The following is a 27,515-nucleotide window of genomic DNA, read 5'->3' as shown; positions in this document are numbered from 1 at the left end:
TTCTAGATGTGCACAACACAGGATACCCTGCTGCCAAGCTCTTGTGTGTTTCCTGGTGTTAGCTTGATTTAAAGCCCCACCAAATATTAGAGATCCTACCGTAGAGCCTTGAGGCCGCCTTCCATTCATGGACACTTGCTTTGCTTATACGCAGTTGTGACTCCTTTTGCTCGGAAGTGTTCTACCCAGGGAACTTATGTGTCTGCTTTCTGAATTCCTAGATTCTCTCAGGGGAACATCTGTGCGCCAAAGCAAAAGAAGCGAGAGCACCGACAGCCTGGGGGGCTTGTCTTCCTTAGAACTGACAGCCATCCAGTGCAAGAACATCCCTGACTATCTCAACGACAGGGCCACCCTGGAGAAGCACTTCGGCAAAATCGCCAAAGTGCAGCGGGTCTTCACCAGGCGCAGCAAAAAGCTCGCCGTGGTGCATTTTTTCGACCATGTGAGTACTCCCAGCTTGCCTCTTGTTGCTCCAGATTTGAACTTTGTGACTTTTTTTTTCTTTCTGGTTTTTCGAGACAGGGTTTCTCTGTGTAGCTTTGCGCCTTTCCTGGATCTCGCTTTGTAGACCAGGCTGGCCTCGAACTCACAGAGATCCGCCTGGCTCTGCCTCCCGAGTGCTGGGATTAAAGGCGTGCGCCACCACCGCCAGGCTTTTGTGACATGTTTTCCCCTCGTGCAGAGGATGTTATACAAACACTTGACCACTGAGCTGTGTTCTGAGTCCTTGGTAACTTGAAAATTTTTTAAAATTATTTTTATGTATAAAAATAATTTGCCTGAGCACCACTCGAATGCCTGGTGCCCTGGAGGCCAGACGAGGAGGGCATTAGATCCCCTGGAACCGGAGTTACAGATGATTGTGAGCTGCCATGTGGGTGCTGGGAACCAAACCCAGTCCTCTGGAAGAGCAGCCGGTGCTCTTTAGCTGCTGACTCTCTGCAGTTTCAGCTTTGTCACTTTTAAACTCCCCTCCTTGTGACCTATAAGTTGTTTGCTTGATGGACTATAGGGGAAACACTCGAGTATCTCAGTCTTTTCTCTTTAAATATCTCATTGTAGGTTTAAAATTATATATATATGGGGGGGCCATGAAATTAGAAAAGGGATCCTAAAAGAAGAGGAAAATATCTTAAGAGGGGGAGGAGGTAATAAAGAGGGTAATGAACATGTGATGTTAATGAAATGGCATAATGAATATTATATATAATATATAATACACATATATATATATATAATTTATATATACTATATATACAACCCATACTAGAAATGCTTACTGAAATAATGTTTTAAGTATCTCATTCTTCACTTGAGGTTGAGATGGTGGTGTTCATTTTCCTGACTTTGGGTGTGCATGTCTGAGGATCTCTGAGTTTGAGGCCAGCCTGGTGTACACAGTGAGTTCCAGGATAGCCAGGACTACACAGAAAAAATTATTATTTGTGTATAATTATTTTGCCTTTATGTATGTCTGTGCACTACATTCATGCTTGGTCCCTGTGGAGGACAGAAGAGGATGTTGATCCCTTAGAGCTAGAGTTACAGATGGTTGTAAACTGCCATATGGGTGCTGGGAATTGATTCTGGAAGAGCAGCCAGTGCTTAGAACCACTGATCCATTGCTCCAGGCAAAAACTAACAATAACAGCCTCTTCTAGGTATTTCATGTATGTGGAATCATACAACTTTTCTTTTTTATAGCTTATTTCACTTGGCATGTTCATCCATATTGTAGTATGGATGAGAACTTGATTCCTTTTGATGGGTGAATACTGTTCTGTTGCCCACATTTTGTTAATATATTCTTTTGTTGTTAAAAATGGGCTGCTGTTGGCCGGGCGGTGGTGGCGCACGCCTTTAATCCCAGCACTCGGGAGGCAGAGCCAGGCGGATCTCTGTGAGTTCGAGGCCAGCCTGGACTACCAAGTGAGTCCCAGGAGAGGCGCAAAGCTACACAGAGAAACCCTGTCTCGAAAAACCAAAAAAAAAAAAAAAATGGGCTGCTGTGAATGATTGGTGTATTGGCATCTGTTTGCATCCCTGCTGTAATTTTTTTGGGGGGGTGGGGGTGGGGTATAGTTTTTACCCCCTTGGGCACAGAGTTGCTATATCTTATGATCCACATTTTGAAAAGTGGTATATTTGAGGCCAGACAACTGGCTCAGTGGTTAAGAGCACTTGCTGCTCTTATAGTGGCCGGGGTTCAGTTGACACCACCCAAATGGTGGCTCACAACTCCAGTTCTAGTAGATCCAGTGCCCTCTTCTGGCCTCCTCAGGTACTGCATACAAACTATTCACCTGTATACATGCAGGCAAAACATTCGTGTTCATAAAATAAAAATAACACCTTAAAATAATAAAATGTTATGTGTATCTGTGCATATATTTTAATTACTGTTGTTTTTGAGACAATCTCATGTACATGTAGTCAAGGCTGGCCTCAAAATTGCTGAGGGTGACCTTAAACCTTTTTTTTTTTTTAAAGACAGGGTTTCTCTGTGTATCCTTGGCTATCCTGGAACTCACTCTGTACACCAGGCTGGCCTCACATAGAGATCCACCTGCCTCTGCTTTGAGTGCTGGAATGAAGGTGTGCGCCACCACACCTAGCCTTTTTTTTTTTTTTTTTTTTTTTAAATTTTGTGTTTATGTGTCTGTGAGTATGCCCAAGGAAGCCAGAAGAGGGAGGGGGTTGGATCTCTTGGGAGCTGGAATTACAGGTAGTTATGAGCCATCTGATAGTGTTGGGAACCCAACTTGGGCCCTCCAGAAGAGCGGAGCAGCAGGCACTCTGAACCCTGGGCCATCTCTCTAGCCCTTAACATTTACATTCTCTCTTCTGTGTGTGTATGGGGGTGGGGCAGGGGGCATTAGTGTGCTATGGCGAGTGCATGTGGAGGTCAGGGAACCAGTTTTCGGAGGTCCATTCTTTCCACTATGTGGGTCCAGGAGATTGAATTCCAGTCTTGTGGCATGGAGGCAAGTAAGTACCTTTACCTGCTCAGCCATCTTGCTGACCCTCCTTCGGCCTTTTTTTTTTTTTTTTTTTTTTTAAAGTAGTCTGTTCTCTTTGCAGCATTTGAGTTTTCACTTACATTTTCTCTGGTCTCCACGTGACCTCATATTTGGTGATTGTAAACTGTTTTTCAGGCATCTGCAGCCCTGGCTAGGAAGAAGGGGAAAGGTCTGCATAAGGACGTAGTTATCTTTTGGCACAAGAAGAAAATAAGTGAGTTTTCAGTTATTGTTTCCATGGTCCGATGCTCTGTGCAGGCCCTTGATGTTCAAGTGTGTGTTCTCCAGCGCAGTGGCTAGCTCCAACTGCATCCCACATCTCATAGTTGTTTCTCTAAACCTTGTTCTGACCCTTGTGTCTTCAGGCCCCAGCAAAAAACCGTTTTCCCTGAAGGAGAAGAAGCTTGGTGACGGTGAAGCCAGCCAAGGCATAGAGGACCCCCCCTTTCAGCATTCCCCTCTTGGCAAGCCCATAGTGAGGCCTGCAACCGGCAGCCTGCTGAATAAAAGGTGGGACTTACCTTTCTTAATGACTCGTGAAAGAGAAGAGAAGTCGGGGAGAGCTTTGACATTCAAGTAGGCACCGAGGGGCCATGGGCAGGGACAGGAAGAGCTGCTTTTGAATCCCATCCCCGACAGTGAGCATGGTCAGAGGGATGGTTCGGGGATAGCCAAGCTGAGCAGTTGCCAGCTTCAGGGGCGATTCTGTTTTATTCTGATATTCCCCAGGAGCTAGGATTTTGAGAAAGCCCTCTTTGGTGCAGGCCTAACTTCAAACAGATTTTCTCAGGGAAAGCCTTATCACAAAGCTACTATTTCTGTCTTAGTCCTTTACTTAAAAAAAATATCTAGCTGGGTGGAATCAGTGCATGCCTTTAGTCCCAGCATTCAGGAGGCTGAGGCAGGTGGATTTTGGAGTTCAAGGCCAGCCTGGTGTACAGAGTGAGTTCCAGGATAGGCAGGACTACAAAGAGAAACCCTGTCTCAAAAAACAAGCAGAAATTACTTCTTTTTATTTTATGCCTGTGTCTACGTGTGTATATACACCACTTAGCACAACAGAGACTCTGTCTGTACAGGGCCACCCACTCCATGGGGAGCATAGAATGTGGTGCCCTATTCAAGTTATCCTCATGTCTCCTCTCCTGTCTCTTTCAGTCCCACACCCCTGGCATGTAAATGCACACGTGATAACTTTCCCTTTTATATGTCCAATTGAACTGGTTGTGGTAGTGTGTATTTGTTTGTTTGTTTGGTTGGTTGGCTGGTTTTTTTTTTTTGAGACAGGGTTTCTCTGTGTAGCCCTGCCTGTCCTGGAACTCACTCTGTACTCCAGTCTGGCCTCGAACTCACAGAGACCCGCCTGCCTCTGCCTCCCGAGTGCTGGGATTGAAGGCGTGCGCCACCACCGCTGGCTGTATATTTGTAGTTCTAGCACTTAGGAGGTTGAGTCTGGAGGTTGATGGCCAGCCTGGGTTATGTGAGATTGTGTTTCAAAAAAAAAAAAAGTCTAACTGGCTGTAAAAGTACGCATCCCTACTAATCACTTGTGATGGTTTCTGCATGAGTTCAGGTAGCCCAGCTTATCTCAGGAGATGGTTTCCTTTGGACTGTGGTGCCCTGGCACTTGGTACAGGCTTGGTTGTTTCTCAGTCAGCATAGCCTTTTTGTTTGTCTAAGGAACTCTTTCCCTGAAGCATATCCCCTAGGTGGTCTGAGATACAGGACACCCTCTTTCACACGGACCTGCTTTGACAGGTCTCTTTTAATCCTCTTAGTCTTTTGGCCAGTACCTTTTTTTTTTTTTTTTTTTTTTCTCACATTCTGGTTTGTAGTCCACAGCTTAGTTGTTGGCCTGCTTTTGCTCATTACTTTGTCTACCTTTCTTTCTTTTTTTTTTCTGAGACAGGGTTTCTCTGTGTAGCTTTGCGCCTTTCCTGGAACTCACTTGGTAGCCCAGGCTGGCCTCGAACTCACAGAGATCTGCCTTGCTACCACCCGGCCTACCTTTCTTATTTTTATGGGTTTGAAGTTTATTTACCATGTCCATGCCTGGAGCCTGTAGAGGTCAGAAGAGGGCGTCAAATTCCATAGAATAGAAGCTGCTATTGGGAACTTGGTGCTGAGTGAGCATGCAGGTTTGACCCCATTTACAGCCACTTAGTTCTTAGCAGGTCCTTGTCTAGAATCACCCTGCCCCTCATGGCTGTTAGTGACCAGAATAAAATGCATTAGTTAACTGTGAATGGGTGACAGAGCAGATGGGGTCAGAGCCATTTTTCAGAGCATGGGAGTGTACTGCCAGTGGGTTCTCCGTCACCTAAAGGGCAGTATCTGAAAAGTGCAATAAAAGCCTCCTAACTTCACCACAGGAAGAAATGCTCGATCTGGGCAGGGCTCTGCACCACCCATTTAAAATCCACAAAATAGACATCTCTAGCTTTAGTTTTTAATTGCTTGTATACATGTGTACATGTTTTATCTGTGTTTATGACACATGTATTCAGTGCTGGAGGTGGCCAGAAGAGGGTATCAGACCCTCTGGAATTTAGAGTTACCAGACAATTGTTAGCCACTGTGTGAGTGCTGGGAACCAAACTTGGGTCCCCTGTAAGAGCGGCAAATGCTCTTAACCACTGAGCCATCTCTCGGCACCCTTCCCCTCTTTTTTTTGAGACACGGTCTTATCTCTTTCAGACTAGCCTGGGTCCCCTGTTGCATTTTTCCTGTCCCACCTACCCCCTTTTTGATACAGGGTCTCACCTACACCAGACTGTCCTATTATTCATTGTATAGTGGAAGATGACTTTGGACTCCCCTTATCTCCTGCTTCCACTTACTCAGTAATGGGACTATAGGCATGTACCGTCACACCCAATACATAAGTGCTGAGGCTTGAACCCAGGGCTCTGCATGCTGGGCAAGCACTCTCCCAACCTGAGTTACATTTCTAATCCCTTGTCTCATTTTTTTTAAGTATGAAATACTTCAGAATTATAAAGAGCCAATAAATCTAACATCTTTGTTCACAGCACTGCCCCCCCCCCCCTTTCTTAGAGTCTGGCTAGTTGCTCAGCCTAACCTCAGATTACCGGCTCAAGCAATCCTGTGTCAGCTTAAGTTGTTGGAGCAACAGCTTTATTTTTTTATTTTAATTAAAAATGAAAGAAATCTCATCACCAACTTTGTTTAGGTTTTGTTTCCTTGTTTTGTTTATTTTGTTTTATTTGAGGGAAGGAGAGTTGAGACAGGGTCTTACCTGCAGCTTTGATTGTCCTAGAACTCATTATATAGACAGGGTGGCATCAAACTCCTAGAAATCCCCCTTGAATCTGCCTCCCTAGTACTGGGATTAAAGTCATGTGCCACTGTGCCTGGCTGGCTTCTTTGGTTTTGATGCTGTATTTTCTTAGCTTTAGAGGACCAAAAAGTCTTGAAAGATTCAGAAGTGGAAATGATACAGGGGCCATGAATGTGTTGCTTTCTCTGTAGCTCTCCAGTGAAGAAACCAAGCCTTCTAAAGATCCACCAGTTTGAGGCAGACCCTTTTGACTCTGGATCTGAGGGCCCCGAGGGCCTTGGTTCTTCATGTGTGTCATCTCTTAGCATCCTGATAGGGACTGTGGCTGAGACGTCTGAGGAGAAGTACCGCCTTCTGGACCAGAGAGACCGAATCATGCGGCAAGGTATGGAGCTGATGCAGAGGCCATGGAGGAGTGCTGTTTACTGGCTTATTCCCGATGGCTTATTCAGCCTGCTTTTTAATAGAACCCAGGACCACCAGCCCAGGGTTGGCACTGCCCACAATGGGCTGGACCCTCCCCCATTAATCACTAATTAAGAAAATGTTCTACAGTCTTGCCTAGAGCCTGATTTTTGTGGAGGCATTTTCTTAATTGAGGTTCCCTCCTTTCAATGACTTTTGTTTGTGTCAAGTTGACATAAAAATATCTAGCACACTTATTACAAGGAAAGCCTGGCTGTGTCGCACATATCTGCCTTCCCAGAACCTGGGATGATTGTACTGTTCTGCAACTCCAGCCCTCTGGAGGCAGAGGCAGGACATTCTGGTCTGCACAGTGAGTTCCAAGGTAGCCTGAGCTGTGTAGTGGTGCCCTGTCACAAAAGCAAAAACAAAAAAAATCAAATAAACTTATACTAATTATTGCAGTTTTTAAAAGCATAACTAAAATGTGTATATGGTATGTTGTCCAGTTTCCTTCAAAACTTTTCATTCTGTTGGTAAAAATAATGGTATACTTACTCAGGTGGGCACCCAGCTAACTTACATTATATAATTCTGAATACTGAGACAATCTTAGAATACTGGTATATTTTGAATATTTGTATTTGACAGTTCTTTTAATTTTTAAATTTTATATATTTATTTTGAGATATAGTCTTACTATGTAGCCCCTGGCTGTCCTCAAACTCATGGAGATCCATCTGCCTTTGCTTCCCAAATGCTGGGATTAAAGATGTGTGCCACTGATGTCCAGCCCACAAATTTATTCTTTGATTAATTTCCTGTTTTACTACTGAGGCCGCGATAAGAATTACAGAATGCTGGCAGAGCACATACCTTTAAGTGAAAGTGATGGCATGCCCAGTCTGTTTTTAAAATTTTTTAAATTAGTTTTTATTTTATGTGTATGAGTGCTTTGCCTACATGTATGGCTATATATCACTTGTGTGCCTCATGCCCAAGAAGGCCAGGTCCCCTTGAACTGGAGTCACAGACAGTTGTGAGGTGCCATGTGGGTGCTATTCTGAACTCACGTGGTCCAGGCTGGCCGCAGAATCTCTTGCCTCAGCCTCCTGAGTGCTGGGTTATAGGCAGTGTGTGTGTTTGTTTTCTTTTTTCCTTTTATGGAACTACACTTTGGTGAATTCTTAGTACTCATATGGTACATATACTGTTGCCTTTGGCTTGCTATCTTTAGCTCGGGTGAAGAGGACTGATCTGGACAAAGCAAGGGCATTTGTTGGAACGTGCCCTGATATGTGTCCTGAGAAGGAGCGGTACTTGCGGGAGACCCGGAGCCAGCTAAGCGTGTTTGAAGTGGTCCCAGGGACTGACCAGGTAGGGCTGTGTCCTAATGAGCTTTGTCATTTTTTTTCATTGTTTTGATTTTTAAAAATATATGTATTACTCTGTAAATGGTATGTGTGCGCTTGTGCATGTGTGCCACAATGTGTATAAGAGGATAACTTAGAGGAATTGGTTCTCTCACTATGTGGGGTCTGAAGATTGAACTCAGGTCATCAAGTGCCCTTACCCATACTGAGCTATCTCGCTGGGTCTCTTATTTTCTGCTTGTTTCTGATTTTGTTTTTTGAGACAGGTCCCTCTATATGGTCTTGGTTGTCCTGGAACTCATTCTGTGACCAGGCTTCCAAGTGCTGGGATTGAAGGCATGTGCCACTGCCAAGAGGCACTATTTTTGTTTTTAATGTGGACCTTGAGATGTGTTCTGTTCCTTGAAGCCCCTTTACCTGCTATGTCTGTGCTTTGGGGTAGGCAGATGGGTCTTCACACATTCCTGCTCCTGTGATACTCTGGACTCCTTGTTATATTTGCCTGGATTTATATTATCCTTAAAATTTGTCACCTTTAACAGAGCATTTTCATTTAAAAACTATATTCCCAAGCATTGATCTCATGTGGGTGTGTATGTGATTTCCTCCTGCATTTTAAGGTCAAAAAACCTGCCATGAACCAGTTTGTCCCCACTCCTTGCCCCCAGGTGGACCATGCAGCAGCCGTGAAGGAGTACAGTCGGTCCTCTGCAGATCAGGAGGAGCCCCTGCCGCATGAGCTGAGGCCCTCAGCAGTTCTCAGCAGGACCATGGACTACCTGGTGACCCAGATCATGGACCAAAAGGAAGGCAGCCTTCGGGACTGGTATGACTTCGTGTGGAACCGCACTCGGGGTATACGGAAGGTATGGTCTCCCTCCAGTCAAATGACTGGGAAATCCATGTATATTCACAAGTTGAATTTTTAACTTTTTGTTTTACACAGTTATTTTTGTCTGAAACAATATAATTTTATTTGAGCCATTACAAACTGTATTTGATTGTGTTACATGGGTTAGTCTCAAGTTGAAATGTTGAATTACTCATCAGCATAATTTTTTAACAAAGTTGACTTGTTAAAAACTTTTGGTTTGTGTGTGTATGTGGCTTGTGTGTAGTGATCAGTGCATGTATGCATATGTAATCCTCCCCTCTAATCTGAACAGGACATCACACAGCAGCACCTCTGTGATCCCCTGACGGTGTCTCTGATCGAGAAGTGTACACGGTTTCATATCCATTGTGCCCACTTCATGTGTGAGGAGCCCATGTCCTCCTTCGATGCCAAGATCAACAATGAGAACATGACCAAGTGTCTACAGAGTCTGAAGGAGATGTACCAGGACCTGAGGAACAAGGGTGTTTTCTGTGCCAGTGAAGCTGAGTTCCAGGGCTACAATGTCCTGCTCAATCTCAACAAAGGAGACATTTTGAGGTGCGTTTTCAGATTCAGAAGTTGGGCTTTGATGTATTAGAAAGTCCATGGTGCAGTTGCCACACTGAGCCAGGGGTAAATGAGTGCCAGCATGGACTGAGACCAGCATGCCGTGTGTAATCAATCCCTTCACGTTCATTCTGAGAGGGACCCTCTCGGTGACACAGCTGGGAGACTAGGACATGGAGGTAGGAAGTCCCCTTAGTGTCCTTAGCAGTTCAGTTAGAAGGGAAGTTAAATGAAATCAAACTGGATAAGTTCCAGGAGTGAGAGAATTTGAAATGCTGGGTTGATATTTCAGTAGACCTTTAGATAAGAAAGAAAAACTGTAGATTTGTCTGCACCCATGTTTGGTAAGCTAAACTCTGGTAACCACTGCCTTCTTTTAGTTGCAAAAATCCCTTTTTTATATTGAAATCAGTTGTTTTGTGTTTTTCCCCTCTCTCCCCTCTTCCTCCTGCCCTCCTTTATTTCCTCTCTCTTCCTTTTGACATAATCTCACTGTGGGGTGTGACCCAAATTGGCCTCAAATTTGAGATTTCTTGCCTCTGCCTTCTGAGTGCTGGGATTATATCTGTGCACTGCCATGCTTAACTGCAATTTTTTTTTTTTTTGGTTAATATTTTCTCCAGGAACCTGTTGTTATAGGCCTATATATATGGTTGATTTAAGCTTTACAGCAGATAACAAGTTATAGAAATTGCCTGGTAGTCTCTTCATATATGACAAACATTTGTACCCAGTTTGAATAATGCAGTTAAAAAAATTGATCGGGGAGGGCAGCTGTTTTTTGAGACTGGGTTTCTCTCTATTTCTGGCTGTCTTGGAACTCACTCTGTAGCCCAGGCTGGCCTCTAACTCACAAGAGATCCGCCTGCCTCTGCCTCCCGAGTGCTGGGATTAAAGGCGTGTGCCGCCACCGCCACCCGGCTTTTTTTTTTTTTTTTTTTCATTATTTCAAGACAGGGTTTCTCTGTAGTGCTGGCTGTCCAGGAACTCGCTCCGTATACCAGGCTTGAACTCAGATCTGCCTCCTAAGTGCTGGGATTAAAGGTGCATCCACCATACCCAGCTGTTTATCATCTTTTTAAGATCTTTGTTTATTATTATTTTTAATTGTGTATAGTGTGTGTCTATGTGTAAGCATATGCATGTGAATGCAGGTTCCTGTAGAGACTAGAGGAGGATGTCAAATATCCTGGAGCTGAAGTTACAGGCAGTTGAGAGCCACCTGACTTGGGTGCTGGGAACCAAACTTGGGTCCTTTGCAAGAATAGCAAGTGATTTTAACCTCTGAGCCATCTCTCCAGCCTCACAGTTTATTATCTTTTTAAAGAAAAGCTCTTAAAACCACACCTGTAATCCTATCTGAAGTTTAAGGTCATCTTTGGCTGCAGAGTGAATTTGGAGCCCATCTGGGATACATAAGATTCTATCTCAAAAAGAAAAGAGGAAGAAAGATAGAGGAAGGAGGACCCGGGTGTGTCAGTTGAGTGTATGAGTGGCAGCTCTGATTATGGGACTTAGATTTCGGTGGTTGTCACCATTCAGACTCCCCGTCTCGGTATTGCTGAAATCTAGCTGTTTGATCAGAGCGACTTAAATCACCATTCTAACGCTTGTGCCTCCTTAACTTACAGGGAAGTTCAGCAGTTCCACCCTGATGTTAGGAACTCCCCCGAGGTGAAGTTTGCTGTCCAGGCTTTTGCTGCATTGAACAGTAATAATTTCGTGAGATTTTTCAAACTGGTCCAGTCTGCATCTTACCTGAACGCGTGCCTGTTACACTGTTACTTTAATCAGGTGAGTGGAACCACTGCTAGCAACATAGGAACAAAAGCAGTAACTGTTGAGGTGTTGACATGCTTCTCTTTTCCTGTACTCTTCCAAATGGGCAGGCAGCAGTCAACTCATGGAGCCTGTCACAGCCCAGCAGGGTGTTTCTGGTTTAACCATGGATGATGGGCTACCATAGATCTCCACTAAGAGCGACCATGCAATGGGAATAGTTCTCTGGCTCACAGAGATCTTTTAATGACAGGTTGAGTTCAACACTATCGTCTTCATGAAAACCAACCCCAAACCACAAATCCTATAGTGTACAAAATCCTTAACTTTGAAATTGTTGGTATTAATAAAAATTTTGAGAGAAAGCCAGGATAACCCAGGGAGATTGTTTGGAAAACACAAAACCACCCAACCGTTTTTGAGTGTTAGGCTGCTGATGCTGAGTTCATTTCAGTAAATATCCGAGTCCTGTTTTTCCACTCTGTTCTGTGCTTTGCCTTGGGACTACAAAGGCATTCAGAAGACCGCTTTATTTTATTTTTTAAATTAAGGAGTTTCTTATAAGTTCTTGGTCTTAGTTCCAGTCAGTTTGTTAGCTCCAGCTCTTTGAATTGGCTTGAAGATTCTGGTAGAGGGCCAGCTTAGTCTTCTACAGGTATTGGCACAGTGAGAAATAATGGGTACTGCGACTCTTCCCCAGTGTGCCCTGCCCATGAACATACTGTTTCAGTTGGCCATGGAGTGATTCTGCTTGGCCTCTGCTGATAGGAGAGGGCCTGTCTGGAGGCTATTGTCTAGACACACACACACTCCTAAATATAAGGACAGCCTGCTCAGTCTGGGTAATCTTACTTGTCTATACGTTTTTTAGGACTGATCATTGGTATTAGATAATCAGTTGGTGTGCTCTTCTTGAGGAAGACGATTTCTTCCCACTCTCAGCATTCTTTAGTTGCCTGTAGTTCTTTGTGTAGGGTTGAGGCCTCCTTGGCTTTTCCCTGTTCACATTAGTGTATCTATTGTCCTTGTTCAGCTCATGTATAATAGTCATGTTGGGGAGACTTCATGGATGTAGCTTCTGCTGTCTGTAGTATACACAATCTTGTGACGAACTCCCCATTCCTTTGGCTTTTACAATCTTTCTGCCCCTTCTTCCACAATGTTCCCTGAGTGTGGGAGTGGTATTGTAGATGACCCCTTGGGACTGGACTCAACAACTTTGCATTTTGATTGGTTGTGGTTTTCTATAATTGTCTCTGTCTGCTGCAAAGAGAAGTGTCCTCGATGAGGGGTAAGGACTACACAGGACAAATTTTAGTAAGGCAGCAGTTACGGGTTCTCCTCCAAGACCCATGACTACTAGCCCTAGGTAGTTGGCTAGGTTTCCTGTACCAGGCATGATTTCTCTCTGACTGAGCCGGCCTTAGGTCAAATTAGAGAGCTGTTGGTTACCACCAAGGTGTGTGTGCCACTGCTGCCCTAGGGTTATTGGTTCATATGTGTCATAGCTGAGTAGGACTGTTGGTTGCTTTTGGAAGCTTGCAGGGCGCCTTCTGGTACTATGAAAGCTAGTTCTCAGGGAAGAAGCATTCAGGTCAGTTTCAGCTCAGGCCTCTGGGCCCTGTGTCTAAACTGCATGGTGTTTTCAGCAGTAGGGAATTAACCTTCCACCTCTGGAGAGCAACCAAGGGCAATAGCAATAACTTGTAATGTTTTGGGAGTCTCTTGGAAAACCCTGACCAACAACTCCCAGAAGGGCTTTTCATGCCTGGTGCTGACATTTCTATTGTGCTCTTTGGTTCTTGGAGGGAACATTGTAAGCTCAGATGGGAAATTTTTACTTAAGCTATATATGTTTGTTTATATACTAACTTAAGTGTATTATAGGTATTTCTACTTTTGTTAAATAAATATTTATTTATTTATCTATTTATTTATTGAAGTAGGGTCTCTATGTAGCTCTGGCTGTCCTGGACCTCTCTATGTAGACCAGGCTGGCCTTGAACTCACAGAGATCCATCTGCCACTGCCTTCTAAGTGCTGGGATTAAAGATGTTCACCTCTCTGCCAAGTTTTTGTTTTTTTGTTTTTTTAAAGATTTACTTCTTTTTGTATTTTAAGTGTGTGAGTATTTGCATACATGTATGTCTGTGTACCATGGGCATGTAGTGCTCATGGAGGGCAGAATGGGGTCAGATCCCCTGGAACTGGAGTTTGTGAGTTGCAACATGAGTACTGGGAACCAAACCTGGGTACTCTGGAAGAGCAGCCAATGCTCTAAACTGCTGAGCCATCTCTCCAGCTGCTGTTACAGGTATTTTTAGGTAGATAGTTGATAGTTGGATTCCTTACAACTTTTCCAGACATTTTTATTGTTATTTGCTCTTTCTTCCCTCCTCACTAAGTAGAGTTCCCATTCTCCTCCTTTTCTCCCATCTATACCTGTACCCGGCCATTCCCCTCCCTATTGCTCCTGCACACCCTACTCCTGCAATGCTCTCGTTTGCTTTGCTGGTTTCTGTGGTTACTATGGGCTGTGTACTCACACCTGAAGATTTGGAGCCAGGCTCCTCAGATGAGAGAAAACATGCAATGCTTGTCTTTCTGAGTCTGGGTTACCTCACTCAGTATGATCTTTTCTAGTTTCCTCCATTTGCCTGCAGAGTTCTTAATTTCATTTTCCTTTATAGCTTAATGGTATTCTGTAGTGTATATATATCACATTTTCATTATCCATTTGCAAGTTGAAGGAAATTTAGGTTGTTTCTTTTTCTTAGCTATTGTGAATAGGTTAGTAATGAACGTGGCTGAATAAGTATCTGTGGAGTAGAATGTCAAGTCTTTGGGCATATGGTAGGTTTATTTTTGAGACTTCTCCACACTGATTTCCATAGTGTCTGGACCAACCCGCAACCTCACCAACAGTGAATGACAGTTCCTCCCCTCCACATTTCCTCCAGTATTTATTGTTAGTTACTTTGTTGATCTTGGCCATTCTGACTAGGGAAAGATGAAATCTCAAAGTTGTTTCGATTTGCATTTCCCTAATTGCTAGGAATGATGAACATTTCTTGAGATATTTCTTAGCCATATTTTTTTTTTTTTTTCGCTTGAGAACTCTCTGTTCATGTTCCAGGCCCATTTTTTTAATGGGTCATTTTTTTGTTGTTGCTTTTGATTCTTTGTTTCTGAGTTCTTTGTGTATTCTGGATATTCATCCTCTGTCAGATGTATGACTGTCGAAGATGCCCTCCCATTCTGTGGCTTCCTCTCCATCCTGTTGATTGTTTTTTTAGCTTTTAGTTTGATGAAGTTCCACTTGTCAGTTGTTGGCCTTAATTCTTGGGCAGATGGAGTCCTGTTCAGAATGTCCTTTCCTACATCACTGTCACGTAGGGTACTGCCTATGTTTTATTCTAGCCGTTTCAGGTTTCACATTTAGGTCTTTGATCAAGCTGGAGCTAGGTTTTTTGTTTTTTTTTTTTTTTTGTTGTTGTTGTTTTTTTTGTGTGTGTGTGTGTAAGGTGATAGTGACAAGTCTAATTTCATTCTTTTGCACATGGACATGCAGTTTCCTCAACACCATTTGTTAAAGATGCTTTCTTTTCTCCAGTGTGTGCTTTTGGTATCTCTGTTAAACATCCAGTGGCTGAAGTCACAAGCACTTGATCTTGTTCCATTGTCTACATGTCTACACTCTAGCTCCAGCAGGGAGTCTTGGACCAGTTTGCTTGCTGTTGTTAGATCTGACTGTCACCAACACAGCCGAAATTCTGGGACAAATGAAAACATTACTAATGACCTACCTCTTAGGGAATTCTGTGCATTTGTCAAGTGGAACTTACAGTTACTATTTTTTTTTTAACTGAATTTTTTCTTTTCAAATTTTTTGCAGTTTATTTGTCCTCTCCTTAGAAATTTGCACCGTCACAGCAGATCAAGTCATTGCAGAATCTCCACTTCTGTTGCTGAGTCTAGGTCACTTTTTGCCAGCACCACCATTGGCCTTTGCAGCCCCCCTGACCTTCCTCATCTTCTTGGGTTCCTCCCTGTTTTCTGGAGGTCCTTTTCTTCTCATAAGGGCCGTGTCTCTCAAGTCTGTGTATAGGCTCAAGCTTCTTTACATAATTCAGAGAATCATATATCAAGCCAAAGTCTTTCCACTGCCCACATGTTTTGAATCCAAATGTGGTGGTGATATCTGGTGTCGTTTTGTACACTTTGGCTAGCTCTTCCTTCCCCCTGGGAAGGACATCAGTGACCGTTTGTTTCCTCTGAAGCAGTTGGTTCGCCATTAACTTCCTGGTCCTGATCATTACTGTGTCATTCATGGTGGTGGTCCTCGAGCAGCCAAGGAGGCAGAGAGTAGTTATTATTTTTTATTTTATTTTGTTTTTTTCTAGACAGGGTTTCTCTGTGTAGCTTTGGTGCCCGTCCTGGATCTCGTTCTGTAGACTGGCGGGCCTCTAACAGAGATCCACCTGGCTCTGCCTCCTGAGTTCTGGGATTAAAGGCGTGCACCACCACTGCCTGGCTGTTATTATTTTTTAAATGAGTAATGTTACTATAATGTTGACTGCTGTAGGCAACTTTAAATAATGGTGTTTCGAGACAGGGTTTCTTTGTGTGTAGCTGTGGCTGCCTTGGAACTCGATCTGTAGACCAGGTTGGCATTGAACTCACAGAAATCCACCTGCTTCTGCCTCCCAAGTGTTGGTACTAAAGGTGTGCACCACCAGTGTCTGGCCCTTCTGCCTGACTGTATTCTTAATGTTCAGAGTACAATGGGAACAAAACCAACAAAATTCCTATTTCTGCACTACTGATGTGCTAGGGAAGAAACCAGAGCTAAAGATGGTAATGCATAAAGTATATTTAGTAGTAATTATGTACAGTAGGGAAGAAAGGCCGTCTGAGGGAATATGAGTACTGAGAGATGAGGGTGAGCTCTAGGTGCCTAGATAGGGAAATAGGACTGAGCTGTAGCAGGAGCTCGTGACTGTGCGGCCTGCTGGGTTTCCCTCTGAGCTTACATTGCCATGGCTTCTTTCAGATCCGTAAGGACGCCCTCCGAGCACTCAATGTTGCATACACTGTGAGCACACAACGCTCTACTGTCTTCCCCCTGGATGGTGTTGTACGCATGCTGTTGTTCAGAGATTGTGAAGAGGCAACCAACTTCCTCAATTACCATGGCCTCACTGTAGCTGATGGGTAAGAGCTGAGACTGCACCTGTGCACATGTCTCTTCTGCCCCGCCCCCATCACACACACACACACACACACACACACACACACACACACACACACACACACACACGCTACTTTTTTAAAATTCTGTTAAAGGACTACTTGTTGGGCCTTTGAGAAGGCCTATTTTGTGTACTGCTTCCCTACTGTGAACCTAGGGAATATTCCCGAGGCACACATGGGTCCAGACCAAGTTCATTCTTTTGTTTTTGTTTTGTTTTGTTTGAGATAGGGTCTTGCTATGTAGTCCTGGCTGGCCTGAAACTTGCTATGTAGACCAGGCTGGCCTCAGACTCACAGAGATCTGCCTCCCAAGTGGTATGATTAAATGTGTACGCAGCCAGGGATTTGAGAATAAAATGAACCAGACCAAGTTCTTTTTTATTCCCAAATCATTGCTTTTCATCAGTTAGCAGAGAACCTAAAGATAAAGGTTGGGACTTTCTCCTCTGCTCTTTGAAGATTGCCTTTGCCCACCCCTGTTCGACCCCTGCACCCCTGGCAGCAGAGCTGGGAGTCCAGTAGGCTGTGTCAAGGTACTCTGTACCTGTAATCAGGGCTTGGATGCCCTTGATGCTCACAAACTGTTTTCCAAATAATGGCACCATTGCACTGGACATTTGGTTGTGTTTCCTCTTTCTAGTTCTGTCCTCAGGGAAGTCGTGTGACTTTGACTGAGTGGGCTGCCATCACTGAAAGAGGAGCACACTGGTTTGTGTCATTCCACACATAGCTGTTAATGTCCTGGGTCCGGTGATTCCCCAAGGCTGGAAGCTTTCTCTTCTCATATCTGTCCAGTCTTGCTCTAATCAGGGGATCCAGTAGCTGGGTTTGGGGAGGCATAGCTGTCTTCTTTCCCTGCTGACTTCTCCCTGTGGGCTCTTCCTGGTCTGGGTAGCTGTGTTGAGCTGAATCGGTCGGCATTCTTGGAACCAGAGGGATTATCCAAGTCCTGGAAGTCAGTGTTTATTGCCCAAAAGCTGACTGTGTCAGTTGGAGAAGTTGTGAATGGAGGGCCACTGCCTCCTGTACCTCGCCATACACCTGTGTGCAGCTTTAACTCCCAGAATAAATACGTTGGAGAGAGCCTGGCTACGGAGCTGCCCATCAGCACTCAGAGATCCGGTGCAGACACAGCAGGTGAGTGAACTCTAGTGCATTTTCCCTCTTGAAGTCTCCCTGTTACCAGAAGATTCTGTTAAGGGTTTGGAGTCCTGGCTCTTGGCCAGATGCTTAGATAGCTCTCACTTTGCCTGGGTTCGGAGTTTTGACGCCCTTGTTAGTGTTTATGACACCATGATACAGTTTCCACACAAAGCATGTATCATCCTCTGCCATATACCCTTAGGATGGTTGTCAAGAGGGCAGTGCCCTCCTTAGGGTTTGGATAGCTCTGGCCCTTTCGTAGAGATTGTAGTTCTGTGGTTCTGGTAACAAGCACCGGCGTGTTTTCTTTCTAGGTGGCGGGAGAAGAGAGGAGTATGAAGCCGAGGTAGATGTGCCACCGTTGACTCTCCTCCCACAGCCTCCTCCTGCACCCTCATCCACACCAGTGCTTCACGGCCCACCACTGGCCCCAGTTGTGGCACCCGGCCTTTTCCAGTCCTCCATGCAGCCTGAGCTGCTGCCTCCAAAGCCTGCACCTGTGTACTCTGAATCGGTAGGGTCTTCTGCAGTAACGCGCCGTGAAGTCTAGACATTTGTGTGAGGGGGCTGTGTTACCTGGCCTCACTGGATAGGAGCCAGAATCCGGCAGGTGCGGGGAGGTGGCAGACGTACGGCCATTCCTTCGGGGTGGCTGCAGAGACCCTGTCCTCATCATAGCGGTCAGAACTGCACCCAGTGCCTCCTGCCACAATGCCGGGCTGAACCCGGCATGTCTCTGCTGGTTGCTGAGTACTTGCTCGTGTGTGACACCAGTGGCTGAGCTGACCAGGGCCTGTGGGGTCACAGCACTGCTTTGTGCCTGTGGACAGAGGGTGCTGCACAAGTGACTAGACCTACTGGAGGACCGGGGAGTCTTGAGGGAAAGCCTAAAGGTCACAGAAATTGAGGATTTTGATGTGACCTGGAAATGATGTCTAACGGTGCTATTGTGGCACCCACAGGGCAGTCATGAGTAGGCTTGCCCTAGCCCCTCTGGAAGGCGCCTTTCTGTTGTTCGGAGGTCTTCCTGAAGACCCCGCACTAAGGTCCCCGTGCTTTACCAGGAAAACTGAAAAACTTTCACAAATGTCCACTAAGAAGGCTTCTCCCAAGATGTCTGCCTTGGCAGACAACCTGGTCCAACTCCTGTGCTGGCCTCTCCTTAGGACCTGGTGCAGGTGGTGGACGAGCTCATCCAGGAGGCTCTTCAGGTGGACTGTGAGGAAGTCGGCTCTGCTGGGGCGGCCTATGTAGCCGCAGCTCTGGGGTGAGTGGACCCGACATGCAGCTGTCTCGCTCGGCTGTTGTTTGATCTCTGGGGACAGCCTTGCCCTTCCTTATAAGCTGTTCTCATTCATCAGCAAGACCCAGTTCTGTGTGCTTAAGATCCACAGTGCCAAGTGCAAGGGCTTCGCACCTCTCCAAGACCTAAATGTTTCCTGTATTCTCCAGGCGGATGTAGTTTCTCTTGCTCCCTCACCCACCTTCCTTCCTTCCTTCCTTCCTTCCTTCCTTCCTTCCTTCCTTCCTTCCTTCCTTCCTTCCTTCCTTCCTTCCTTCCTTCCTTCCTTCCTTCCTTCCTTCTGGCGGTGGCTTACTTTTTTCTGAGTTTGAATGCCTTCTGCTTTGTTTTGTTAAGTGTTTCTAATGCTGCCGTGGAGGATCTGATAACAGCTGCAACCACAGGCATTTTGAGACATGTTGCTGCTGAAGAAGTATCCATGGAAAGGCAGAGAAGAGAGGAAGAAAAGCGACAGGCTGAAGAGGAAAGGTGGGTGTGTCCTGTTCCTGTAGCTGGGCACGGAGGTCAGTTTGTACCAGCCCTCACCTGTGATACCCCTCTTGCTATTCACTGTGTGACTGGCCATTCACTATCTGACCCATGAGCCATTCAGCACCCTCATGATTTGATTTGACTAAGAGAAAGCTAGTGTGTGTGTGTGTGTGTGTGTGTGTGTGTGTGTGTGTGTGTGTGTGTGTGTGTGTGTGTCTGTCTGTCTGTCTGTGTGTCTGTCTGTCGGGAGGTGGATGGCATATGTATGTGAATGCGGGTTCCTGAGGAGGGCAGAAGATGGTGTCAGGTACCTGGAGCTGTAGTTACAGGCAGTTGTGAACAGTTCCATGTGGGTGTTGGGACATGAACTCAGGTCCTCTGCAAGAGCACTGTGCCTTCTTAACCATGACCATCTCTCGGGCCCTCATTTATTTTTATTCTTAAGTATTACCTTTGTGCTTTTTTTCTTTTGCCCATAGGTTGAAGCAAGAGAGAGAACTGGTGTTAACTCAGCTGAGCGAGGGCCTGGCTGCAGAGCTGACAGAGCTCATGGTGACGGAGTGTGTGTGGGAGACCTGCTCTCAGGAGTTAAAGTGAGTGACGTGCTGGGGTCCTCCTGAGTGCCAGGAGTGGGGTAGGAGGAAGGAGGCACCATGGCCAAGCCGGTTGTGGTGTGTGTATATATATCAGGGTTACTTTTCGTAGCCCTGTCTGTCCTGTAGACAGGCTGGCCTTGGCCTCAGACTTGCAGAGCTCCATCTGTCTGGCCTCCCAAGTGCTGGCATTAAATGCATGCACTACCATGCCCCATGAGAAGCTTATCTTTTAGATAGCCAAATGTAATATGCTGTTCTAATAGAGAGGCCCTCTGTTTCAGTCTCCTTATCGTGGACCCTGCATAAGGCATGGGCTGTGTCCGTTAGTAAATTTACTAGTAGAATCCCTTCTATACCAGGCTGTATGCTATTATTTTCCAAGTAAGAGAACCTTTCTACTTGTATATGTTAAGATTTCTTTGGACTTTTCACCTAAGAGTTTTAATCATTTTACTGTTGAGCTTCAGGAAGGAAAGGATGCCGGTTGTAAAGGAAAAGCTTTCCCTGTGCTTATGTTTCCCTGAGATAGCATGAAGGTGGTGGACCACAGCGTACATTACAGCTCCCAGGAGGTGGGAGCCCACCCAGAGGTGGTGTATTTTCAGCTGATGGCTCTTTCTATTCTTGTTAGTTGGGATCCTGTTTCTCTAGTTACTAGAAGGAAGAGATTTCACGAAATGATGGCAAGTATGTCTGTTCTTTGAGGCAGGGTCACACTTAGTAGCCCAGAATAGTCTGGCACTCACTGTGTAGCCCATGTTGGCCTTGAACTTGTGGTTATTCTTCTACATCACCCTCCCATGTACTGGGATTAATTTAGTATGTTGGGTTGTTTTGTTTGTTTGTTTTTGTTTTGAGACAGGGTCTCACTATGTTGTCCTGGTTGGCCTAGAACTCATTTTGTAGACCAAGGTAGCCTCAAACTTGGAGAAAGTCACCTGCCTCTGCCTCCCAAGTGCTGTAATTAACGGTGTGTGCCACCATGCCCAGCGAGGAGGTTCATTTTCAATCCCAGGAAGAAATGTTAGGATAGATAAAAACCAAGGGCTTGATGACAGTGAGGGAAGTGCCCACGGTTTCCGCTGTCTTAGAGTTTAGGTTAGTCCTCAACTGTCTCTAGCACCACAGGGATGAGTTACTGAAAGTGAGTCTTCTCTATTTAAGCTTACTTCAATTTTGTGACGTATGGGCTTGATAGTTTTTGTGTTGTCTTGCTAGATTGAATTTTTTTAATTAAAAATTGCTTTTTGGGGCCAGAGAGATGTCTCAGTGGTTAAGATTGCTTGCTGTTCTTCCAGAGGACCCATGTTTAGTTCCCTGTATCTACATCAGATGCTCACAGTCACTCGTAACTCCAGCTCCAGGGACTTGACACCCTTTTCTGGCCTCTGCAGGTACCCACATACATGTGGCATACACACATGCATCATTTAACATTGTCTTCTTTTTATGTCTCACTACAGTGGTACATGCTTGTCATCCCAGTACTTGTGAGGCTGAGGTAGGAGAATCATAGGTTTGAGGGCAGCTTGGGCTACACAGCAGATTCTAGGTCAGCTGGGGTTAGCTAGTGAGACTCTGTCTTTAAAAAAGAGAAACGTCTGAGGGAGTGATTTATCTGAGGGAATCTATTCCTAGAGCCACTAGTGTTTAGGGTGTCTGTAAGGTACATCTAATTGTAGACACCTTATATTGCTGATGAGACTTTGGATGGTCTCAGTGGTCATTTAAAATTCAAAGGCACTTGTTGCCAAGCTTGGTGACCTGAATTCAATCTCCAGAACCTACATAGTGGAATAAGAGAAGTGACTTCCAGAAGTTGTCCTGTAACCTCCACTTGTACCTGTGGCACACTGGAATCCCCCTCCCTACTGAATTAAATAGAGTATGTGTGTAGGCTTGGAGTGTAAGCTCTTGCTTTGTTACTAATGCTAGTTCAACTACTGGGTTCAGGTGGTGCTCTCACCTCAGGTTCCTGGGCATTAGGAACTTTTGTGTAGGCTACCATACCTTGATGGGTTAAAGGTTTATTTCCCAATTGTAACAGTGGCCTATTTGAACTTGATCCGACACCCTGTATGATAGTTTTCTTTTTACTTTCCTTTTCAGATGTCTACTTTTATGTAAAAATAAAAGTCTTAAACTTCCTCTTATAGTGGACATGCTAATTATATTTCCATATAAAAATAGACTCCAGCTCTTTTGGAGTGGGTACATCAGTCAAAACAAGGGTCTTGCACATGCTAGGCAGATGCTGCCTTAGTTGGGTTTCTGTGAGTGAAAGCAGTCTGGGCAGGAAAGGGTTTATTTGGCTTCCACTGCTACATCACAGTTCATTACTGAGGAAGTCAGGACAGGAACTCAAGGCAGGAACCTATAGGCAGGAATTGACACAGAAGCCATGGAGGAGTGCTGCTTATTGGCTTGTTCTCCTTGTTTGATCAGCCTATTTTCTTATACACTCTAGGAATATGTGTCCCACATGTCCCAGCCAAATGGCACCAACTCCATTTGGCTGGGCTCTCAACATCAATCATTAACCAAGGGAATGTTCTACACACTTGCCTATGGGCAATCTGATGGAGGCATTTTCTCAATTGAGAAACTAACCAGGAGAGATGCTCTACCACATTCCCAGCCTAGACACTTGCATTTTTAAAGCAAGCCCTTAAGTTTCAGTAAGCCTTGGTGCAGCAGCGTCTATGATAATTGCTCTGTATTCCAGGAGTGCAGTAGAGACAGACCAAAAGGTCCGCGCAGCCCGCTGTTGTGAAGCCATCTGTGCCCACCTGGTGGATTTGTTTCTTGCTGAGGAAATTTTCCAGGCTGCAAAAGAGACTCTCCAGGAACTTCAGTGCTTCTGCAAGTACCTGCAACGGTGAGTTCTTTGTTCTTACAGAAGTTAGCTACCCACATCCATGGAAGTCTTGTATCAGGGTCAGTATCTGTGAGCCGTCAATTCCATTAACCTGTGATGAAAGGCTCACAGCGTATTCTGTAAAGAATGAGTATCTGGGGCTGGAGAGATGGCTCAGAGGTTAAGAGCACTGCCTGCTCTTCCAGAGATCCTGAGTTCAACTCCCAGCAACCACATGGTGGCTCACAACCATCTATAATGAGATCTGGTGCCCTCTTCTGGCCTGCAGTCATACATGCTGTACTAAACAAACAAACAAACAAACAATAAATAAATAAATCTTTAAAAAAAAAGAATGAGTATCTGAAGTAGGCTTAGACTTTCAGAAACAGTTGGTCATAGGTGCGTGTCTTATGTTCTCAAGGCATTTGATTAGGGTAAGGGTGACTGTCGTATTTGAACGGATATTTATACAATACTTGATGTTGATTGCCTGTACTAGACACAGGAAAATGTCTGTGAATATGTTAAACAAATAAATCATGGATGCATCTCCCAAACCTAAGTACTGATACTCTCTTTAAAAAAAACCAAAAAACAAAAAACACTTGCCAGGCAATAGTGGAGCACACCTTTAAATCCCAGCACCCTTAAGTAAAAGGCAGGTGGATCTCTGAGTTTGAGGTCAGTCTGGTCTACAGAGCGAGTTTCAGGACAGCCAAGGCTACACAGAAAAACCCTGTCTAGGAAAAAACAAAAAACGAAACACTTAGGTTTTAGATTTATTATTTTTTATGTATATGAGTGTTTTGTCTGCGTGTATGTCTGTGCACCACATGCATGCCTGGTACCCAAGGAGGTCAGAAGAGGTGTCACATCTTCTGGAACTAGAGTTACAGACAGTTGGGAACTGTCATGGTGCTAGGAATGGAACCTGAGTCCTCTGCAAGAGCAACAAGTACTCTTAACCATAGCACTAACTCTCCAGCCCCCAGCACTGATATTTGTTATGATGGGTTACCGCATGATAAATTCACGGTAAATTGAAAATGCATTTACAGGGGTGGGGAGAGGTGGGAGAAGGAACTGGAAAGAGAGGGGGGAGGGGAAACTGGTTGGGATGTCAGAACAAAAGCGCATTTACTATTCAGCAATGTAACACACGCTACAGTGTTGGGTGTTTGCTTTCGGCTAACTGGGCAGTAGCTAGTTGTACAGGATTTTCTAATGATGCTGAGAAAGCATTGTAAAGCTGTCACTAGTCTAGGGCAAACTTCTTAAGTATGGGGTTGTATACCTGACCATGAGGGCTGCAAAAAATAAAATAATGGCAGTAGTCAAAAGGTTTCTGAATGGGCCATGACAAAAACATTTGAACCAAATGTGTAATAAATCTGAGGTGAATTGGGCAGCACGCCCCTTTGCCTGGGACACCTCACTGCAGGTTCGGTTTTGAGCACAGAGCGTGTATTTGCACTGCCATGCTCTCGGGCCAGTGAGACTGTCTGAGACTCAGGACTGTTACATGTTAGGCCTTGCAGTGCCTTTACTGTACAGAGCTTTCTGTTACAGAGAGAAAACAGTTTAAAGATTATTTCTTCTTTTCTGGGTGTGGGTCTTTGGCCTGCGTGTGTCTGTGTGTGTGTGTCTGTGTGTGTCTGTGTGTGTGCATGTGTGTGTGTGTGTGTGTGTGTGTGTGTGTGTAGGTGCGCGCGCGCGCACGTCACGTCTGCATGAACAGTCTGGAAAAGGTCAAAGGAAGGCCTTGGTTCTCTTGAAACTGAGTCACTTGCAGACAGTTGGGAGCTGCCATGTGGGTGCTGGGAATTGAACCTGGATCTTCTGAAGAGCAGCTGGTGCTCTTAACTGCCGAGCCATCTCTCCAGCCCATAAAAAAGCTCCAGAGTCTTAATATATTCTTATCATTATCCTGCAGCTTTTATCGAGTTGGTATAACTTTGGGTTGTATTGTGTTAGACAGACAAGCATATCTGTGTCCTTAGTATGAAAATTTGCTTTCATGGTAGAAATATATATAATAAAGAGTTGTTTAAAGTAAATTTCTTTATAATTTATTATCAGTAAATGGTTGATTTGTATAACCATTTCATTTACCTATTATGTACAAGGGATTACATAAAAATTTCTTGGGTGAAAAAGGATTAAAAATAGAAAAAGTTTAAGAAATAGGAAATTAAATCTGAACTTCCTTTTTTTTTTTTACTGAACTCATACCATTTTTGAAGTGTCATAAAGTAAAAAAAAATTAAGTCTAGCTATTAACTTTGAGTCTCTTGATAGCAGAAAATCATCAGTTTATGAAGACATATATACAAATAGACTATATTCAAACTAAGCAGAGTATAGTACCCCAGATCTGTTGTAGTGACCCCAACGAGAAGAATGAGCTTTGGTGGGGACAGAAGAGGTCGTCATTTAAGGCTGTGGCCCAGCAGCACAGAAGCACCTGTGTGTTTGTTACTTAACCTCATCATTTAGGTGTTACGTATGTTGCCGGGTGACTCATTGTACAGTGAAATTTAAAGTAAATGCTAGTGTCCTTGACGGCAACAGCATAAAGAGGACCACATGAGGAGAAGAGCTCCCAGGCCAGAGCCTGTCCCTTCCCCAGAAGTAACCGCCACTCACCCGGCTGGAGACTTCTTGGCAGCCAGCAACGATCCAAGTCTTTATTCTGCCTGATAAAAGGTGGAGGCCCAACCTTGGTAGCATGTCAAGCTCCCCCAGTCACTGTTGGTAGTGGTGCATTGTGCAGGTGGGAGTATTGGTGTCGTAAGTGACTGGTCCTCTGTTGACTCTCACATGGCTCTCTGCGGCTGTGATGGGGCTCTAGTGACTTCCTTTGTATCAACATTTTACACGTCTGTTCACATGCATGTTGTTGGTAGATACATTCCTGTTTGCTGGGCTAAGGGGTCACTATATATTAAATTTGTATCCAAATTAGCTTTTAGAGATAAGTCAGTATCTTAATTCTGGCAGTTTCAGTGCTCACGGCTTTTTTTTTTTTTTTTTTTTTTTTTTTTTTTTTTTTTTTTTTTTATCGTGCCTACATTTTAATTGAAATTAATTTTCATTTTAAGCACTCTTGCTGAAAAAAAAAAAATAGATTGTTAAACTACATTTCCAGGCTGGAGAGATGGCTTGGTGCTTAAGAACATTTGCTGTTCTTGCAGAAGATCTGGATTCCATTCCCAGCCCCCACATGGTGGCTCCCAACTGTCCACAGTCATACACAAGGAGCACATACATGTACACAGGCAAAATGCTCGTACACATGAAAATTAAATCAATGTAAAAAAATATAACAGACAAAAACCACGTTTCCATGTTATTATAACGGACTTTGCATTTTCCCCCATGGAATGAGCCTTACACACCCCATCCAGTAACTCTGTGCTGGTTTGTCTATAGGTGGAGGGAAGCTGTTGCAGCCCGGAAGAAACTCCGGCGTCAGATGCGGGCCTTCCCAGCAGCACCATGCTGTGTGGACATGAATGACCGACTGCAGGCACTAGTGCCCAGTGCAGAGTGCCCCATTGCTGAGGAGAACCTGGCCAAGGGCCTCTTGGACCTGGGCCATGCAGGGAAAGTAGGCATCTCCTGTACCAGGTCAGTGCTCAGCGTCATGTCCTTGGGACTCTGCACCCCATTAGTTTCAGCATGAGTTAGACTGATGTATTTGTGGATGAAGATGGATGGAACCAGAAAGGAAGGACAGACATAGGAAGGCATCTTGAGGGTTGTGTTTCCCACAGTTGGGAATGTGTGACTTGTCCACCAATAGGAAAGGAGGCTCAAGTCTGGCATGACCTTGAAAGACTCAGGTTCCATTGGTATACTCAGATCAAATCAGTGATTTCTTTCTTTTTTTTCCGAGACAGGGTTTCTCTGTGTAGCTTTGCACCTTTCCTGGAACTTACTCTGTATGTAGTCCAGCCTGGCCTCGAACTCACAGAGATGTGCCTCTCGAGTGCTGGGATTAAAGGTGTGCGCCACCACCGCCCAGCTCAAATCAGTGATTTCTAGGTCTACCCTAACTTTCTGCTTCTAGACACTGTTCTCGCTGTGCTTCCTTCATAGTCCACCTTCTGTATTCTTCTGTGGCAGTGTCCTTTTTTCTTTGTCTCCCTCAGCCAGGCCCTCCCTGCCGCTCCTCCCAGTTCCTGAGCAGTCCAGTTCCTCAGCTCCAAATTAATTGTCCAGTCATAGCTATCTTGGGCTTGGTGTTCCTCTTCAGACCCAGTGTCGATGTCACCTTTTGCTAGGGGCTGTCAAAGCCGTCCTGCCTCCCAGTGGGCAGGCCCTAGGGAGACAGTGTGGAGGTGCCATAGGCACTGTCTGGATGGGATCTGGTTCTTCTTCCTCTGGTCACCACAGGATGTTCTTTCTCTCTGAGCATCATTTCCTTCTAAGGTTTCATCTGGTTCATCAGGTTCCATGGTCATCTCTGTGTGCTGTATGTAAATGGGGAAGATAGTCAGGCACATACTCTGAACAGTCAGGGATTAGGGTCTTTACTCTGACCCATGGCTGCTCTGACACA

The 27,515-nt window shown here is 44.9% G+C and overlaps 1 protein-coding gene and 1 pseudogene across 3 annotated transcripts in view; one reads left to right on the top strand and one right to left on the bottom strand.

The window, feature by feature from the left end:
* The window catches only part of Mcm3ap (minichromosome maintenance complex component 3 associated protein), a 51,318-nt gene that overhangs the window by 2,312 nt on the left and 21,491 nt on the right, over positions 1 to 27,515 (top strand). For 2 of the 3 annotated variants that reach the window (XM_076558612.1, XM_076558613.1), the window contains exons 3-18: positions 222 to 445; positions 3,159 to 3,237; positions 3,389 to 3,533; positions 6,516 to 6,709; positions 7,967 to 8,106; positions 8,771 to 8,968; positions 9,269 to 9,537; positions 11,178 to 11,340; positions 16,379 to 16,539; positions 17,474 to 17,715; positions 18,036 to 18,235; positions 18,888 to 18,988; positions 19,361 to 19,492; positions 19,975 to 20,088; positions 22,817 to 22,969; positions 26,384 to 26,581. In XM_076558612.1, the coding sequence (XP_076414727.1) occupies positions 222 to 445; positions 3,159 to 3,237; positions 3,389 to 3,533; positions 6,516 to 6,709; positions 7,967 to 8,106; positions 8,771 to 8,968; positions 9,269 to 9,537; positions 11,178 to 11,340; positions 16,379 to 16,539; positions 17,474 to 17,715; positions 18,036 to 18,235; positions 18,888 to 18,988; positions 19,361 to 19,492; positions 19,975 to 20,088; positions 22,817 to 22,969; positions 26,384 to 26,581 (2,713 nt within the window). The remainder of the gene's footprint in view (positions 1 to 221; positions 446 to 3,158; positions 3,238 to 3,388; positions 3,534 to 6,515; positions 6,710 to 7,966; positions 8,107 to 8,770; positions 8,969 to 9,268; positions 9,538 to 11,177; positions 11,341 to 16,378; positions 16,540 to 17,473; positions 17,716 to 18,035; positions 18,236 to 18,887; positions 18,989 to 19,360; positions 19,493 to 19,974; positions 20,089 to 22,816; positions 22,970 to 26,383; positions 26,582 to 27,515) is intronic. The other variant, XM_076558611.1, reaches the window with a different exon arrangement.
* Positions 15,246 to 15,656, bottom strand: LOC102909289 (small ribosomal subunit protein eS24 pseudogene; annotated as a pseudogene).

Source organism: Peromyscus maniculatus, chromosome 21, assembly GCF_049852395.1.
Source record: "Peromyscus maniculatus bairdii isolate BWxNUB_F1_BW_parent chromosome 21, HU_Pman_BW_mat_3.1, whole genome shotgun sequence".
Lineage (NCBI taxonomy): Eukaryota > Metazoa > Chordata > Mammalia > Rodentia > Cricetidae > Peromyscus > Peromyscus maniculatus.
This window is presented reverse-complemented; position numbering and strand designations above follow the sequence as displayed.